We start from the raw sequence: 19588 nt of genomic DNA, 5'->3' as shown, positions 1-19588 counted from the left end.
ATTGCTCCTTTGTCAAAAATCAGGTGACCATATACATAAGGGCTCATTTCTGGATCTGCTATTCTATTCCATTGATCCACATGCCTATATCTGTACCAGTACCATGCAGTTTTCAGCACAATTGCCTTGTAATATAGCTTGAGGTCAGGGATAGTGATTCCTGCAGATGTTTTTTTTGTTGTTGAGGATGGATTTCGCTATTCTAGGTCTTTTGTTATTCCATATGAAATTGCACATTGATCTTTCCAATTCGATGAAGAAATGGGTTGGAATTTTGATGGGGATTGCGTTGAATCTGTAGATTGCTTTTGGTAGGATGGCCATTTTTAAGATGTTGATTTTTCCAATCCATGAGCATGGGAGATCTTTCCATTTTCTGAGATCCTCCTCAATTTCTTTCTTTAGAGGTTTGAAGTTCTTGTCATACAGGTCCTTCACTTGCTTAGTTAGAGTCACAAATCAAAACAACCCTGAGATTCCACCTCACACCAGTCAGATTGGCCAAGATCCAAAACTCAGATGACAGCAGATGGTGGCGAGGCTGCGGAGAAAGAGGAACACTTCTCCACTGTTGGTGGGGTTGCAAGCTAATACAACCACTCTGGAAATCTGTCTGGCAATACCTCAGAAAATTGGATATAGTACTACCTGAAGACCCAGCTATTTCACTTCTGGGCATATAACCCAGAGACACTTTAATACACAACAAAGATATATGCACCACAATGTCCATAGCGGCTCTATTTATAATAGCCAGAAGCTGGAAGGGACCCAGATGTCCTTCAGAAGATAAATGGATACAAAAATTGTGGTACATATACACAATGGAATACTACTCAGCCACCATAAACAATGACTTAACCAAATTCTTAAGAAAATGGCTGCATCTAGAGATTACCATGCTGAGTGAGATAACCCAGTCACAAAAGAACAGACATAATATGCAGTCACTGATAGTGGGATGCTAACTCCAGAGGCTTGCACTCCCCCAGAAACAACTCACAGACTGTATGAAGTCCAAGAAATAAAGAAAACAATATATATATATATATATATATATATATATATATATATATATATATATATATATATATATATATATATACTTACAAAACAAGAAGACTTTGACTATTTCCATGTTACATTTTGTTTTACATGTACTATACGCTTATTGTAACTATTAGGTTTTCAATGCATACTGTCAAGCCCTTGAAAAAAATCAAGTACTGACTAAAAAATATATTCACATGGTTTTATGTAAAAATTATTTTAATGTCTGAAAAAACAGTAATGACAAAAATGTATAATTTTAAGCAAAAAATGTTTAAAATCTGTACATTTATCTTTGTTTTTTAAAATAAAGTCGTTTAAAAAAAACAATAGCAGGGATAAAGAAGAAATAAAGAAAGAAATTAAGGATTTTCTAAAATTCAACAAAAACGAAAACACAACATACCAAAACCTATGGGATGCAATGAAAGCAGTACTGAAAAAAAAAACTCATAGCCCTAAGTGCTTCCAAAAAGATAGTGGAGAGAGCATACATCAGAAACTTGACAGGACAGCTAAAAGCCCTAGAACAAAAGGAAGCAGATACACCCAAAAAGAGTAAACGGCAAGAAATAATCAAAATTAGGGCAGAAATAGACCAAATAGAAACAAAAAGAACCACTGAAAAAAAGCAACAAACCAAGAGCTGGTTCTTTGAGAAAATCAACAAGATTGATAAACCCCTAGCCAGATGAACTAGAAAACAAAGAGAGAGTATACACATTAACAAAATCAGAAGGGAAAGTGGAGACATAACAACTGAAACTGAGGAAATTCAAGAAATCATCAGATCCTACTACAAAAACCTATACTCCACAAAGTTGGAAAAACTGGAGAAAATGGAAGAATTCCTAGAAACATACAAAATCCTAAAGGTAAACGAGGACCAGTTGAACCATCTAAATAATCCCATAACACATAAAAAAATAGAAGAAGTCATAAAAAAGCCTCCCAACCAAAAAAAGTCCAGGTCCAGACAGGTTCACTGCAGAATTTTATCAGACATTTATTGTGGACATATTACCAATACTCTCCAAACTATTCCACAAGATAGAATCAGATGGAATACTACCTAACTCATTTTTTGAGGCTAAAATAACCCTCGTTCCTAAACCACACAAAGACCCTACAAGGAAAGAGAATTTCAGAACAATTTCACTTATGAACATTGATGCAAAAATACTCAACAAAATACGTGAAAACCGAATCCAAGAACACATCAAAACGATCAATCACCATGACCAAGTAGGCTTCATCCCTAGGATGCAGGGATGGTTTTAGATAAGAAAATCCATCAATGTAATCCACCATATAAACAAACTCAAAGAACAAAATCACATGGTCATCTCACTAGATGCTGAAAAAGCATTTGACAAACTTCAAAACCCCTTCATGTTAAAAGTCCTGGAAAGAACAGAAATCCAAGTCCCATACCTAAACATAATAAAAGCAACATACAGCAAATAAACAGCCAACATCAAACTTAACGGTGGGAAACCTGAAGCAATCCCACAAAAATCAGGGACTCGACAAAACTGTCCACTCTCCCTTTACCTATTCAACATAGTACTGGAAGTCCTAGCTGGAGCAATTAGACAGCAAAACAAGATCAAGGGGATAAATATCTGAAAGAAAGAAGTAAAAACATCACTATTTGCAGATGACATGATAGTGTACTTAAGGGACCCCAATAATTCCACCAGAGAGCTCCTACAGCTAATAAACAAGTTCAGCAAAGTGGCTGGATACAAAATTAACTCAAACAAATCAGTAGCCTTACTATACTCAAAGGACAAACATGTGGAGAAAGAAATTAGGGAAAAGATACCCTTCACAATAGTCACAAAAACTATGAAATATATTGGTGTGACTCTAACTAAGCAAGTGAAAGACCTTTATGACAAGAACTTCAAACCTCTAAAGAAGGAAATCGAAGAAGATCTCAGAAATTGGAAAGATTTCCAATGCTCATGGATTGGAAGGATCAACATTTTAAAAATGGCAATCCTACCAAAAGCAATCTACAAATTAAATGCAATCCCCATCAAAATTCCAACCCAGTTCTTCATTGAGTTGGAAAGATCAATGTGCAATTTCATATGGAATAACAAAAGACCTAGAATAGCGAAATCCATCCTCAACAACAAGAAAACTTCTGCGGGAATCACTATCCCTGACCTCAAGCTATATTACAAGGCAATTGTGCTGAAAACTGCATGGTACTGGTACAGAAATAGGCACATGGATCAATGGAATAGAATAAAAGATCCAGAAATGAGCCCTCAAGTATATGGTCACCTGATTTTTGACAAAGAAGCCATAAACATTCAATGGAAAAAAAAACAGTTTATTCAACAAATGGTGCTGGTCCAACTGGAACTCAGCATGCAAAAGAATGAAAATAGACCCTTTCTTATCTCCTTGTACAAAGCTCAAGGGTAAGTGGATCAAAGATCTCCACATTAAACCAGATACACTGAAACTATTAGATGAGAAAGTAGGAATACCCTTTGAACACATAGGCACAGGAGAAAATTTTCTGAAGGAAACAACAGTGGCTATGCTCTAAGGTCAAAGATTAACAAATGGGACTTAATGAGACTGCAAAGTTTCTGTAAGGCTAAGGACATTGTCAAGAAAACAAAACACCAGCCAATAGAATGGAAAAAGTTCTGTACCAATTCCACATCAGATAGAGGCCTAATATCCAAGATATACAAAGAACTGAAAAACCTAGACACAAGAGAATCAAACAACCCTATTAAAAATGGGGTACAGAGCTAAACAAAATGTTCTCAATTGAGGAATATCGAATGGCTGAGAAACATCTGAGGAAGTGCTCAACATCCTTGGCCATCAGGGAAATGCAAATCAAAACAACCCTGAGATTCCACCTCACACCAGTCAGATTGGCCAAGATCCAAAACTCAGATAACAGCAGATGCTGGCGAAGTTGTGGAGAAAGAGGAACACTTCTCCATTGTTGGTGGGGTTGTGAACTGATACAACCACTCTGGAAATCAGTCTGGTGATCCCTCGGAAAATTGGACATAGTACTACCTGAAGACCCAGTTATTCAACTTCTGGGCATATACCCCAGAGACACTTTAATATACAACAAAGATACATGCACCACAATGTTCATAGCAGCTCTATTTATAATAGCCAGAAGCTGGAAAGAACCCAGATGTCCTTCTGTAGATGAATGGATACAAAAATTGTGGTACATTTACACAATGGAATACTACTCAGCCACCAGAAACAATGACTTAACCAAATTCTTAAGAAAATGGCTGCATCTAGAGATTACCATGCTGAGTGAGATAATTCAGTCACAAAAGAACAGACATAATATGCAGTCACTTATAGTGGGATGCTAACCCCAGAGGCTCGGACTGCCCCAGAAACAACTCACAGACTGTGTGAAGTCAAAGAAAAAAAGAAAACAAAACAAAAAAAAAAGTTGAATTAGTAAACCTATAATAATTTTGGTCATATGTAGAAATGTGTATTTTTGATTCATTAGTTATAATTACAATTTTATTTATTTGTTTTTTCTTTGAAATATTCATTCATTAAAGATTTTTATATCATGGCTCTAAAAAAAAACCCAGGACAAGATGGGTTTAGTGCAGACTTTTATCAGATATTTATTAATGACATAATACCAATACTCTCCATACTATTCCACAAAATAGAATCAGATGGAACACTACCTAACTCAATTTTTGAGGCTACAATAACCCACATTCCTAAACCACACAAAGACCATACAAGGAAAGAGAACCTCAGACCAATCTCACTTATAAACATTGTTGCAAAAATACTCAACAAAATCCTTGCAAACCGAATCCAAGAACACATCAACATGATCATTCACCATGATCAAGTAGGCTTCATTCCTGGTATGAGGGATGGTTGATCATATGGAAATCCATCAATGTAATCCACCATATAACCAAACTCAAAGAAAAAAACCACTTGGTCTTCTCCCTAGATGCTGAGAAAGCATTTGACAAAATTCAAAATCACTTCATGTTAAAAGTTTTGGAAAGAACAGGAATCCAATGCTCATATAAACATAATAAATGCAATATACAGCAAACCAACAGCCAACATTAAACTTAACACTGGGAAACTTGAAGCAATCCCACTAAAATCAGGGACTCAACAAGGCTGCCCACTCTCCCCCTACCTATTCAACATAGTACTGAAAGTCCTGGCCGGAGTTTTTGGACAGCAAAAGAAAATCAAAGGGATACAAATTGGAAAGGAAGAAGTAAAAACATCACTAATTACAGATGACATGATAGTGTACTTAAGGGACCACAAAATTACACCAGAGAACTACTACAGCTGATAAACAAGTTCAGCAAAGTGGCCGGATATAAAATTAACTCAAACAAATCAGTAGCCTTTCAATATTCAAAAGACTAACATGTGGAGAAAGAAATAAGGGAAAAGATACCCTTCACAACAGTGACAAAAAATATGAAATACCTTGGTGTGACTCTAACTAAGCAAGTGAAGGACCTGTATGACAAGAACTTCAAACTTCTAAAGAAGGAAATCGATGAAGATCTCAGAAAAAGGAAAGATCTCCCATGCTCATGGATTGGAAGGATCAACATTTTAAGAATGGCAATCCTACCAAAAGCAATCCCCATCAAAATTCCAACCCAGTTCTTCACTGATTTCATTTATGCAATGTGCAATTTCATTTGGAATAACAAAAGACCTAGAATAGCGAAATCCAACCTCAACTACAAGAAAACATCTGTTGGAATCACTATCACTGACCTCTAGTGATATTACAAGGCAATTTTTTATAATATTACAATTAAAATATTACAAGAAAACTGCATGGTACAGGTATAGAAATAGGCACGTGGATCAATGGAGTAGAATATAACAATCCAACAATGAACCCTCAATGATATGGTCACCTGATTTTTGACAAAGGGGCTGTAAACATTCCATGGAAACACAAGAGCCTATTTAACAAATGGTGTTTGTCCAACTGGCACTCAGCATGCTGAAGAATGAAAATAGACCCTTTCTTTTCTCCTTGTACAAAGCTCAAGTGCAAGTGGATCAAAGATCTCCACATTAAACCAGGCACACTGAAAGTATTAGATGAGGAAATAGGGAAAACCTTAGAACTCATAGGCACAGGAGAAAATTTCCTAAACAGAACACCAATAGCTCGAGCTCTAACGTCAAAGATTGACAAATGGGACTTTATGAGATTGCAAAGTTTCTCTAAGGCTAAAGATACTATCATAAAAACAAAATGGCAGCCAACAGAGTAGAAAAAGATATTTACCAACCCCACATCAGATAGAGGCCTAATATCCAAGGTATAAATAGAACTCAAAAAGTGAGATACTAGAGAATCAAACAGCCCTATTAAAAAATGGGGTACAGACTTAAACAAAGAGTTCTCAATCGAGGAATGTCGACTGGCTGAGAAACATCTAAGGAAGTGCTCAACATCCTTAGCCATCAGGGAAATGCAAATCAAAACAACCCTGAGATTCCACCCCATACCAGCCACCTTGCCCAAGATCCAAAACTCAGATGACAATAGATCTACCGAGGATGTGGAGAAAGAGGAACACTTCTCCACTGCTGGTGGGGTTGTAAACTGATACAACTACTCTTTAAATCAGTCTGGTGGTTCCTCAGAAAAACGGACATAGTACTTTCTGAAGACTTAGTTATTCCACTTCTGGGCATTTACTCCAGAGATGCTCCAACATACAACAAAGATACATGCACCACAATGTTCATTGCAGCTTTATTTATAATAGCCAGAAGCTGGAAAGAATCCAGATGTCCTTCAGTAACTGAATGGATACAAAAATTGTGGTACACAATGGAGTACTACTCAGCTATCAGAAACAATGGCCTAACAAAATTCTCAAGAAAATGGATGTTTCTACAGAATATCATCCTGAGTGAGATAACCCAGTCTCAAAAGAACAGACATAATATGCAGTCACTGATAATGGGATATTAACCCCAGAAAGCTGTGAATACCCCAGAAAAAACCCAGAGACTGTGTGAAAATCATGAATAAAAGAAAAAAAGAATATATTTTAATTAAAATAGAACTGAATCACATCCTTCTTTCCTCCCTACAGCCCCTTCCATTTTCTCTCCTATCTCCTCAAATTAATAACCTCTTTTCCTATATTATTAGTACATATATACATATTGGTATGTACATGTACCCACAAATACTTAATTACAACCTTATAAAAATATATTTGTATACTTTTATGTATAAATGCTTAAAAATCTGTACATTTATCTTTGTTTTTTTAAAGAAAGTTAAAAAAATAAAATAAAATAAAATGAAAAACAAATGAATGCAGTACTGGTACAAAACCAGACATATCAACCAATGGAAAATTATCAAAGACTGAAGCATTGTAATTGATTTCTGTCCCAACAATTATGTCATGCATAGATTTCATCCTGTGTAGAAGGATTTAGTCCAATTTAAAAGATAGTTGATAACTAAAATTGTGCTTGTGCCACTATTGCACCCATGGGTTGTATTTCCGGGTTAAGCGTTACTGGAGCTCATATGATTCTCTAAAGATGGTGGCTACTTTTCTTCTTCAGTAGTGTGCACAGTCCATTCCAGCACTGTGAAAGCTAGTTAGAGGAATCAAAGTTTCATGTCAGTACCAAGTTGATATATCGTTGTTCTGAGACTCAAGGTGTCTTCAGTAACAGGATCTTAGCATCTAGTTGTTAGGGGCAAGAAAATGCATGGGCAATAACCCATGATGTTTAGGATTCTATCAGAACTTATTGAAAACTTCTACAATAGTAGGCAGAATTGATAGCGCAGAAGAAATGCTAGATGCTTCTAACCAGAATGACTCTTTACAATGAACATTGCAATGCACCTTACAATGTAGTAAATAAAGCTGGATAGACAAAAAAAAATCATAATATAAAACACATTGACAAAGAGACATACTGTGTCACACATTATAGAATGATGTGGTTTCCACAATAAGATTTTTTATGCTTTGATTTGGTTTTCCTTCTTTTATTTTGTTTTAATATTGTATTTTTAGCCTGAGTTTGCAAGGGTGGCCACAAAGGAACAGGAAGATAAGTCAGATTGGGGTGCATACTTTGTAACTGACAAAGGAACAACAAAATGTTTTTTTTGGCTTCTTGTGAGTCTATATTACTGAACATAAATAAAGTCATTACTGTTTAACTGAGAAAGGTTTTTACAAAACTGCACATCCAAAATTAACATTTTTATTAAATCAAGTTAAAAAATGTTCATTGTAGAAAAGTCAACAAGGGTATTAAGAAAATCAAAATATACCTTTTGTACAATATATGTATATATTAGCAGCAAACTACTTCAGAGATCTTCTTTTGCGTTTAGTTATTTTAAAGCATAACAGTGTTATGTTAGTGTGGAATGTCAGAATTCCCTCTTCACCCTTTACTCTGTGAACTGGCCTTCTCTACAATACTTTATACCAAAGATTAAGAGCAAACTTGGTTTTGACTAAAATGTAGTGAACAGTAGCTGGTAAAAATCTCTCACCACACATCAGCTATGAATCATTTTCAAATATAACAACTGAGCACCATTTAACACATTTTTCAGGTGTAATAACAGCCAACTGTACCATATATTTGGCTTACTGTTTTAAAAACTTGGTAACATACAAAATTTTAAACAAATGAGATAAATACTTCAATCCTATATTGCTTGTCCATTATTAAAACTCTTTAATAGAAATTCTATACATAACCTGACAAATTCTAGGCAAAGATATATATGTGTATATATACATGCAAAAGTCTATGTACATATCCTCATACATCTGCAACTTTGGATTTTTAAAAAACAAAGTGTATGTATCACTCACTGACTAAAAGTTTCATCAGCTAGTGAGAAACTCTTACTACAAAGGACTGTCCTATAACATATTTAGTTTACAAATTACTCAACCTAGATTGAAATAACCACCAAAGAAAACTTTTCCTCTTTTACTGATATGTTCTTCTAATAGCAAAAAAAAAGAAACATTTGTACAATACGCTTTCAAAGTCAAAATTATTAAAGAAATCTCACCAGTCTTCAAAAATACTAAACATTATATAAATACAATTTTCTTATTGTATTCCTCAGTTAGAATCTCTACTTTAAAAAAAAATCCCTTTGGATTATCCCACTTAGCGTTTCAAGTTTCCATTCTGCAGTTCTGACAAATGGCTCAGGTTTATCAGGTTTATTAGTTTTATAGGAATCACATCGTTCAGAATTTGCTGTTATCTCTGTACTAAATAGAAGGAACTATACCAAATATCAAAGACAACTTAAAGAAACATTCAGAATATGTAATACAAGGAATTAAAAAACAGATTCCCTTGTCACCACACAAGTGAAATACAACCCTTTCCACGCTGTTAAAGTATTTGTCTAGAAAATGGAATTAGGGTGGCCCACCTTTATTTTCAATTGAAAACCTAATACAGTAAGTAGACTGATTATTATTTTTATTAATAAGCACAGCAAATTACTGAAAACGGTGACTTCATGTCTTCTCCTTAAAGATGGCACTTGTAGGTAGCAAGGAGGCAGAGATGTCTATACACATCACGTTTACTTGAAAAGACTCTTCCACAGCCGTTTGATACTGGGTTTCCTCATCTAGCTGAAGATTCACAAATTCTCCATAATCAAACTGATGTCTTTGATTTAGATGACTAATGAAATTTCTAGTAATCTGGCTAGGATCTCCCCAAGGAAGAGACACACAAATAGGACATGTCACAGGAACTATCTGAAATAGGTGGTTACTATTACAGTGATCCAATAAACGTTGTCTGGTGAAATTTGACTCTTGACATAAGGGACACTTAAAGGTGGGATGCACAGTAGAACTTGTATCCTCTTGATAAGTTTCTGTATTATCAGATGCAGATGTGTCACTCCTATTACTGCTCCTTACTGAATCTTGAGAAATCTTAAAGTTTGGAATGACAGAAGAAACACCATATTCATCCTGATACTTCTTACAAGATTTGTAATGATGTCTCATGCGATAGAATTTAATCTTTTTTGAACAGCATCTGCAGCTACCAGAAACCTTCCTCATAATTTCTTCAAGATATACGGCCCGTTCAGTACATGCTCTTTCTCTTCTAGTCACACTTCCTCGACATAGGGGACAATGTATTCCACTTTCTCTCGTTGCAGTCAGGAAACACTTTCTACAGAAAACGTGCTGACAGGCCGCGGTCCGCACCAGCGTCTTGAGCACCTCCTGACAGACAGGGCAGTAGAAGTCATTTTCCGTGTAGGACGTGGCCACCGAGAGCTCCTCGGACATGGCGAGGGGTGGGCGGGAGAGGCGACGGCGGTGCCGGCAGGAGCTGAGGTGGTGGTGGTGGTGGTGATGGTGGTGGTGGCGGCTGTGGCCCAGAGAGAGCCCGACGCCCGGAGAGAGCCCTGAGGGGGGAGGGAATCAACAAAATGTTTTTTTTTTAAAAAAAAAAAAAAAAAAAATCTTTCCAAAATTTTCTAGCTCAGAAGTTAGCAGATATTATGAGATGGATGCCTGGCTGTGGAAACTAAAGTCGACTTTCTCATTAATTTTTCAAGGAGCAAGAGCCTTAGTGTGAGAGCAAGACAGATCTACATTGGTCTTCTCATATCCCCAAACACTTAAGACAATAGAGAATTTCTGAGAGTAAGGACTTACCACAGTTCTCCATTTCTAGTTCTGCAAAAGTAGATGAGCCTCTGTATCAAGTTGCCAGGGAATCTCAAATACAGGGGAAAAAGCTAAGTTACTAATCAAGGATATCCCAGTGGGTTTGCTGTATAAGCAAACTATCACATGTTTATATTGAGAGACAGGAGTAATTTCCCAATTGAGGCCCCCTTCTATCAAACCTGGAGGGTAGCTAAGCAAGAAATCACATCATGAAGCAGAAGGTCAGCCTGCATGCCTAGGAGCAGTTACTGTTTCAGTATTGCTCAACCCTGGTCAGCTTTGTGATCCTATGAGATAACAATGGAGCACCAAATAATTACCATCCCCAGCTATTCCTGTGAATCAGGAAAGGACCTCAGATGAGTCTTCAAATGTCAATGTCTTCTGAATCAGTTAAGTCCACCTGAAAAAGCCTCTCAGCTTAGCATCACTGTCTTCATTTTGTCTGCTACCATTATTGTTCTCTCATATTTTTATCCCAAAATAGTCTTTACTATTAATTGTATAAATGTTCAACTTCGTCAAAATTCTTTCCTTTTAACTTTATTTTTTTTAAAAAAAAGATAAATATACAGATTTTTAAGCATTTTTTCATAAAAGTATACAAATACATTTTTAAAGGTTGTAATTAAGTATTTGTGTGTACATATACATACACATATGTATATAAGTAACAATAATATAGGAAAAGAGGTTATTAATTTGAGGATATAGGAGAGAAACTGGGAAAGGCAGTAGGAAGAAAAGGGGGATGTGATACAGTTCTATTTTAATTAAAATAGATTATTTTTTTCTTTTTTTCTTGATCTTCACACAGTCTGTGGGTTGTTTCTGGGGTGTAGAGCTTTCTGGGCTTACTATCCCATTATCAGTGACTGCATATTATGTCTGTTCTTTTGTGACTGGGTTATATCACTCAGGATGATATTCTGTAGATGCATACATTTTCTTGATAATTTTGTTAGGCCATTGTTTCTGATAGCTGAGTAGTACTCCATTGTGTAAATGTATCACAATTTTTGTATCCATTCAGTTACTGAAGGACATTTAGGTTCTTTCCAGCTTCCGGCTATTATAAATAGAGCTGCAATGAACATTGTGGTGCATGTATCTTTGTTGTATGTTGGAGCGTCTCTGGGGTAAATGCCCAGAAGTGGAATAACTGGGTCTTCAGGTAGTACTATGTCCATTTTACTGAGGAACCACCAGACTGATTTCCAGAGCAGTTGTATCAGTTTACAACCCCACCAGCAGTGGAGAAGTGTTCCTCTTTCTCCACATCCAAACCAGCATCTGTTGTCATCTGAGATTTGAATCTTGGCCAAGGTGACTGGTATGAGGTAAAATATTAGGGTTATTTTGATTTGCATTTCCCTGATGGTTAAGGATGTTCAGCACTTCCTTAGATGTTTCTCAGCCATTCAATATTTTTCAATTGAGAAATTTTTGTTTAAGTCTGTACCCCATTTTAATAGGGTTGTTTAATTATCTGGTATCTAGCTTTTCGAATTCTTTGTACACCTTGGATATTAGGCCTTGATTTATGGCAAAGGAGCTGTAAACATTCAATGAAAAAAGGACAGCCTATTCAACAAATGGTGTTGGTCTAACTGGCATTCAGCATGCAGAAGAATGAAAATAGACCCTTTCTTATCTCCTTGTACAAAGCTCAAGTGTAAGTGGATCAAAGATCTCCACATTAAACCAGGTACATTGAAAGTATTAGATGGGAAAGTAGGGAAAACCTTAGAACTTATAGGCACAGGAAAAAGTTTCCTGAACAAAACTCCAATGGCTGGAGCTCTATGGTCAAAGATTGACAAATGGGACTTAATGAGATTGCAAAGTTTCTCTAAGGCTAAAGACACTGTCAAGAAAACAAAATGAAGCCAACAGTGTGGGAAAAGATCTTTACCAACCCTACATCAGATAGATGTCTAATATCCAAGGTATACAAAGAACTCAAAAAGCTAGACACCAGATAATTAGACAACCTTATTAAAAAATGGGGTACAGACTTAAACAAAGAGTTCTCAATCGAGGAATATAATAGCTGAGAAACATCTAAGGAAGTGCTCAACATCCTTAGCCATCAGGGAAATGCAAATCAAAACAACCCTGAGATTCCACCTCACACCAATCAGATTCGCCAAGATCCAAAACTCAGATGACAACAGATGATACCTCAGATGTGGAGAAAGAGGAACACTTCTCCACTGTTGGTGGGGTTGTGAACTAATACAACACTCTGGAAATCAATCTTGTGGTTGCTCAGAAAAATTAACATATTACTACCTGAATACCCAGTTATTCCACTTCCGGGCATTTACCCCAGAGACGCTCCAACATACTACAAAGATACATGCACCACAATGTTCATTGCAGCTCTATTTATAATAGCCAGAAGTTGGAAAGAACCCAGATGTTGTTCAGTAGATAAATGGATACAAAAATTGTGGTACATTTACACAATGGAGTACTACTCAGCTATCAGAAACAATGGCTTAACGAAATTCTTAAGAAAATGTATGCATCTAGAGAATATCATCCTGAGTAATATAACCCAGTCAGAAAAGAACAGACAGAATATGCAGTCACTGATAATGGGATATTAACCCCAGAAAGCTCTGAACACCCCAGAAACAAGTCACAGACTCTGTGAAGTTCAACAAAAACAAAAGAATATATTTTAATTAAAATAGAACTGTATCACATCCCCCTTTCCTCCCTACAACCCCTCCTAGTTTCTCTCCTATCCCCTTAATTTAATAGCCTCTTTTTCTATATTATTGTTACATATATACATATGTATATATATATATATGTACCCACAAATACTTAATTACAACCTTTAAAAATGTATTCATATGCTTTTATGCAAAAATACTTAAAATTTGTACATTTATCTTTGTTTTTTAAAATATAGTTTTTCAATAAAAAAGAATCAAAAAATAAATATAATATCATAAAAAAAGATGAACTTTGTGTTTGCTCCAAAAAAAAATACATGCCAGATCCCATATTTTAATTTGACTTTTATTTCTTAAAGACATCATTTGGTACAATGAAAAATAAAATAAGATCAAGTGATTGCAAAAGTTCTCAGTACAGACCAAGGCAAAACATCAATTACACCAGCAGCCATGTCTTACTAGAGGAATCACATCACAGAATTCACATCTTACCCTAGCTTTCTAATGACTGACGTGTTTTCTACACACAGCAGAGTCACCACTTGGAAGAATACAAAGCTCTTCTGGATGTGTTGCCCTTTCCTACACGGTTATCTCCAGGCAGCTCACAGTACAGGGTACATGGCATAAGAAGCAATTCCACAGTAGTTGTTCTGACCTCTGGGAATCTTCATGTAGCCCTTTTCACCCCATTGTTCACCATGACTGAAATAAAACATGTTTTCTATTTAGTAGAAAAGACACAATACAGTGGATTGTTACAATAAATCTTAGTTTGAGTATGAGGCTAGATACCAAATAAATTAGATTGCATCAGAAAATTTGGAGGATCGATTCTGGGGTACCGATGGTGGTAAATTTTTCAGCACAAAAATTTAGGACATCTTTCCATTCACAGGTTGTTCAGATATAACAAATTCCAAACAGGACAAATATGTTATTTGTCCCAACGAAACCAGTGACAGAATCCAAATTATGTGACAATGTATTATATAATTATTCTTCTAGGCATAGAAAAGTACTGAAAAGTAAAGGCAGATTACACAACTGTAAAGTTTTGAGTTTGAGTTTAAGTTTTTCTTAAAGCCAAAATGAAGCTGAAGATAGGGATTGGTATCTAGGAGCACTTGGGCATTCTTCCACAGGAAAATAGTTTGCAGAAGTCAGGAAACAAATAGGAGGTACTAGACAAGCACACTACCCAACATAGAAAAATACAGCATCAATAAAATTCACCACATCAATACATAATGTGGAGAACAGCTTAGGAAGATGATTGATGTCAACATCAGGTCTATACATAAATGCATGCCCTTGCACATGCGTGCATGCACACCCACACACACCACACACATTTGAACAAAAAAAAAAAAAAAAAAAAAAAAAAAAAACGGGTTTCTTTTTCAACTTAATTTCAACCATGCTTTCTGTGACTTGTATGTAAACTCCAACAATAAACACGATGTATATTTGAAACCTAAAGTAGGAATAAGTTTAGCAATTCCTACCTGTTTTTTACCAACCAATATTTTCTGTCCTCTGACTCTTGGCCTTCATAGCCAAAGCCAACCAACAGCACAGAATGGTTGGGGGAATCACGTTTGCAGTTCGGCTCATGATATATACCTGAAACAGAAGATCAAGGGAATAAAAGACACCAGGAGCCTGATAGTGATCATGGTCAACAGCAGCAAATGAGACATTTTCTAATTCAATTGAAATGACAGAAATTACAGTAAAAAATCAAAATCATTGCTGACAGAAATCCTCATTCAAGTTCTCAACAAAATATAAGAAATGTAAAAATGAACATAACTTTGTTGACAAACACTTCTTGTGTTTTCTCTAACAAAACACCACTCCAAGAAACCACAATAGAACATAATTAATTTAAGATGCTTTCTGTAACTTAGTTCTAGAAAGAAAATTCCTTCACATCTTGAGATACACCAAGCAAAGTGGGGTAAATAAAACTAAATGATGATAATAATAAGTAATGAAGTGCTCATATGCATCAGATGTTATATCACAAAGAAATGCCACACATGATTTTTTTTCATGGGCAAGTGCCAAAGTAACAAAGCCTCAAGTTTTACACAATATTAAGACATCAACCTGGCATGTCCCAAAAAGTCACAAGCATCCTTTTTCAATATCTAGAAGAACATAAGCTTACCTCCTGTATATTTTTTAAAAGATTCATGTTGAGCATCAATTCCAACAGCAATGGGCCCATTCATTACTAGAGCTTGAATTAGGGCTTCTTCGTTCCTTGGGACAACCAAAAAGCGAGTGACCTTAGCAACAGAATGTTCTGGATGGTACCTACAGTGTCCTTCCTTTAAAGAGTAAAAAGTTAAGAGACTTGGTTAACTCCATCTACCCTCTGGATATCATGAGTCAAATGCACAACAAAGGATGTCTGTTCTTTGCGCTGTACTTTGACATACCTACCTCTGGTCTGTATAAATTATTTGAGGAAATGAAATATTTCTGGGCGATTTGTAACTAAGTCAATATTATTTATAAAGTGATTAACATATTCTCCATGTGCATAGAAGCAGAAACAACTACATAAGATTCTACAGTCAATATGAACCCTGAATACAGTGTATTTAACTAACATTTTTCTCTTGCCCAACCTTAACTGGAATGACAATACAAGAAGCTCACTCACCTTTGCTTCATACGGATAGGTTGCCTCAGCCTCCAGACCTCCATTGTTCTTCACGTATTGGAAGGCATTGTAGATCCTGCCTCCTTTACATCCCATAGTGCCAAAAGATTTAGAACAGTCTACTAGGTTCTGAACACTTAGTGGGGACAATTTGCCTGTTTTTTTGAACAGCTGTCCTTCTATGGAACCAGCCACAGCAAAAGCCCAACATGCACCACATGCTCCCTGAGCAGGGAAGAAAAGACAGTCATCTATGAAGAAACATACTGGAACAATAATTTGTACAATGGAGTTCTTTATCAAATAATGAACTGTTAACATTTGATGGATGCCTAGGAAAGAATAATCAGTCTCCACTGGGCAGTGTCTCATGCTACAATGGCTAGCCCAACAAACAAACGCAAGCATCTGAATAAGCAGCCATGATATACTAGTCTCTAGGTATGATGAATGTCCTTAAATAAAGTCTGAAAAGAAATACAGTTGAACCATAGGTGGATATTTAAGAGTAAGTAATTCATGAAAATGACACTATGCGTGTACAGACCCTGCAAGTGCTAGGGCATGCATGCATTAGGAATTCCTCATTCTTTGGGACAATCAAGAAACATTTGTTACTAGCAACAGAATGCTAAGGACAGTACCTGTACCTCTCAGATTGTAGAAAAGAGCTTAATGAATAGCATGTCATTTTACAGTCAAATAACAAAGACTGCCAATACTGTGTTGTACTTTTAATAGTTGGGTAATACAGCCATGTGATGTTGTCAAACCTGGCTTCGCACAGGAGTCACATAGCCTTCCTTTCTCCAATGCAACGTTTTGGGGATTTTGATGTTGCGTTTCTGGATGCGTTTCTCATTTTGTAGAGTCAGAGTTGAACTATCTACCATCATTTTCATTTCTTCACTGGTCTTCACAGAAAAGAACATCAAGACTCCATTTAAACAACAAAACAACAAAGGCAAAAGTATAATACAATTAGAGTCACACTCACCATGTCACCAAATTCATTCATTTCTACAGTGAAGTTGTTCATCCACAGGCCATCCTCCACAGTGTACTGTTTGATCATTTTCACGTTTTCTTCCCACAGTGCTCTCCTCTGTTTTTCTTCCTCCTGGAAATAAATGTAATGGGCAGCATTTACTTCTGATTATGCCTCTGCCCTAGCTGACCAGGTGAACTCATTACTACAAATGTCTAGAGATCACATAGAGCAATACCACTAAAACACTGTAAGCCACTCTCAACACCCTAGTTAAGAGAGACAAGAACTACCATGTGCTCACCCCGTATTACATTCCTACTTCAGGTGGCTGTGGCATCTAAGGATGCTATTATATCCATGAGCCCACAACAGAAATTAAAATTTTCTACAGGGACCCTCTTTGTGTGTCCATTTGACATACTGGGCTATATGTTTTCTCATAGCTTCTTTTCCACTCCTCCCATTCAGCATCCAAATTGTAATCAGGTGATGGAGCAGCCAAGGTCACTCCCAACCATAGTATAGCCAGAAAGGTCACAGGAGTCATGTCCCAAGCACCTAGAGAGTGAAGAAAATCAGTCAGAGTATGACTTAATTGAGAAATTAAGTCATTGATGCTGGATGAAAATATTCAAACTACTCTCCCAAATATTTACTCAAGATTTTGGAAATTGCTAAATATGAGTTTGGACTTCTTGTGCAGCTATTTTAAAATTACACAGCATGTGGGCAAAATTCTAGAAATATAAACTGGCATGTTCTATAAACTTACATGGTCAGAAATGGCATAGGCATAAAATTTCAAATTCTACTTAATTGGGGGCTTGTAATAATTAACTAAGGATTTGTAATATACAAAACTTCTCTTGTGTGTCATCTGATTCTATGTACAAATTTTCCCCAAAAGTTGAGATTACATTTCATCATAGACTTTCTTAATACAGAGCAGGATCTGGGCTCATTTAAAACTTTCTCTCTTGAGTGAAGACATTCTAAACTGTCCTGCTTTAAAAATATTAGAAAAATCAAAATTCCTAGTACTCTATCTAACCGTTGCATTTTGCCTCACATTCATTAACTCAATAAGAAAAGGTTCAAATGGAAAAGTCATAGGAAACCAGAGATACTGTGATGATGGAGTATTAAAGATACTCTGAACTTTCAGAATCAAGCCTTGCTGGGACTCTTAACCAACACACCCCATAAGAAAGAATCAACAAGTAGCATGCCACCTGCTCCTCCTTCTGCCCATCTCAATCATAAAAAAGAACCATTTATCCAGGGGTGATGTGCAATATAATGATCGTTGTGGGCTCAGGATGAAATGAGCATGAACCTGGTGTGCATGGTACCAGCTGTCATTCTCCTTTCTGGACAAAAATTTACACTAAACTGGAACCTATATAAACTTGGACACAGGAAGTGTCTGGTTCCTCTCTGGTTTCCCCACCCTCCTCTACCTGCACACAGTAGGGTCATGAAAGTTAGGTCATTCTCATTTCTGGGCCTCTGCCTGATTCTCCAAGGAGTCTCTCAAGGTTCTCCTCCAGGCTCACTTCTCTTTCTGCCTTGACAAAGGTAGGGCCTCACCTGGGGTGATCACTGCTGCCTTGCTGTACTCCAGAGTTCTTCAGAGGTTGCTGAGGTGTCAGAATCTGACCAGGCAACACCTCACTCGGGTTTAAATCCCACATCTCAAGCTACTAAGCCCTCCCAATCATTATTTCCCTTCTTCTGATTAACTACCGGGTCACTGGACTGGGTCTCCAAGGTCATACTGAGATCTGATATTATCTATCCTAGAGGGGTGGGTGTGGGCTCTCTGAGTGGTCTGTGTGAAGGGGAACTTAGAGTCATTCACACAAGAAGTTAGGAAACAAACATTCCTGGCTTAGACAACATAATAAATGGGTATTTTATGTCAACAGTGTCATCAAGTGGAGGTGAGGAGTTTCCATGTAAAGCAATGTAAGATTTTGTGTTAGGACTTATTTTAAAATAAGAGGTTTAGTTTATCATCTTGGAGTTGACTAGTCAGGATATTCTAGTCTTGTATTTCATGTTTAATTCAAAACAACATTGGGATCCTTTGTGAACATGGACCTTTGCATGCCTTGTTAAACTGTCATGAGGAAAATATTAGGTCTCAGAAGTTCAAGGTTAGATGGATATCTTTATACAGGAAGTATTGTTCAAGGCCAAAACTAAGGAGGGAAATGAATGCTCTGGTGCTTGTAGTCTCACAAAACTGACTCAAATTTTTCTGCTTGATGTTAAATTGAGCATCCATCATAAGGTAACAACAGACCTATCAATCATTTCATTGAGTAACATACGCATTACCTAAAATTTCTGACATTTACCATTTTAGATAAAAATCTCAGTGACCTAAAGAACACCATCATTG

The 19588-nt window shown here is 36.5% G+C and overlaps 2 protein-coding genes across 2 annotated transcripts in view; both read right to left on the bottom strand.

Annotated features, from left to right (window-relative positions):
- LOC308438992 (cathepsin 7-like) overlaps positions 1-17728 on the bottom strand; it is a gene marked incomplete at both ends in the record, with an annotated part of 94563 nt that extends 76835 nt beyond the window's left edge. Inside the window, one exon of the mRNA XM_080940562.1 lies at positions 17603-17728. Coding sequence (XP_080796688.1) covers positions 17603-17728 — 126 coding nt within the window. The remainder of the gene's footprint in view (positions 1-17602) is intronic.
- On the bottom strand, positions 9636-10442 carry LOC308436152 (E3 ubiquitin-protein ligase RNF138-like; the record flags this gene model as incomplete). Its single annotated transcript, XM_080936970.1, has 1 exon — positions 9636-10442. Exon 1 carries the CDS (start codon positions 10431-10433, stop codon positions 9636-9638), a length of 798 nt encoding a protein of 265 aa, XP_080793096.1. The 5' UTR covers positions 10434-10442.
- Positions 17729-19588: the final 1860 nt, after the last annotated feature.

This window comes from Micromys minutus (genome assembly GCF_963924665.1).
Source record: "Micromys minutus genome assembly, chromosome: 1".
Taxonomy (NCBI): Eukaryota; Metazoa; Chordata; class Mammalia; order Rodentia; family Muridae; genus Micromys; species Micromys minutus.
This window is presented reverse-complemented; position numbering and strand designations above follow the sequence as displayed.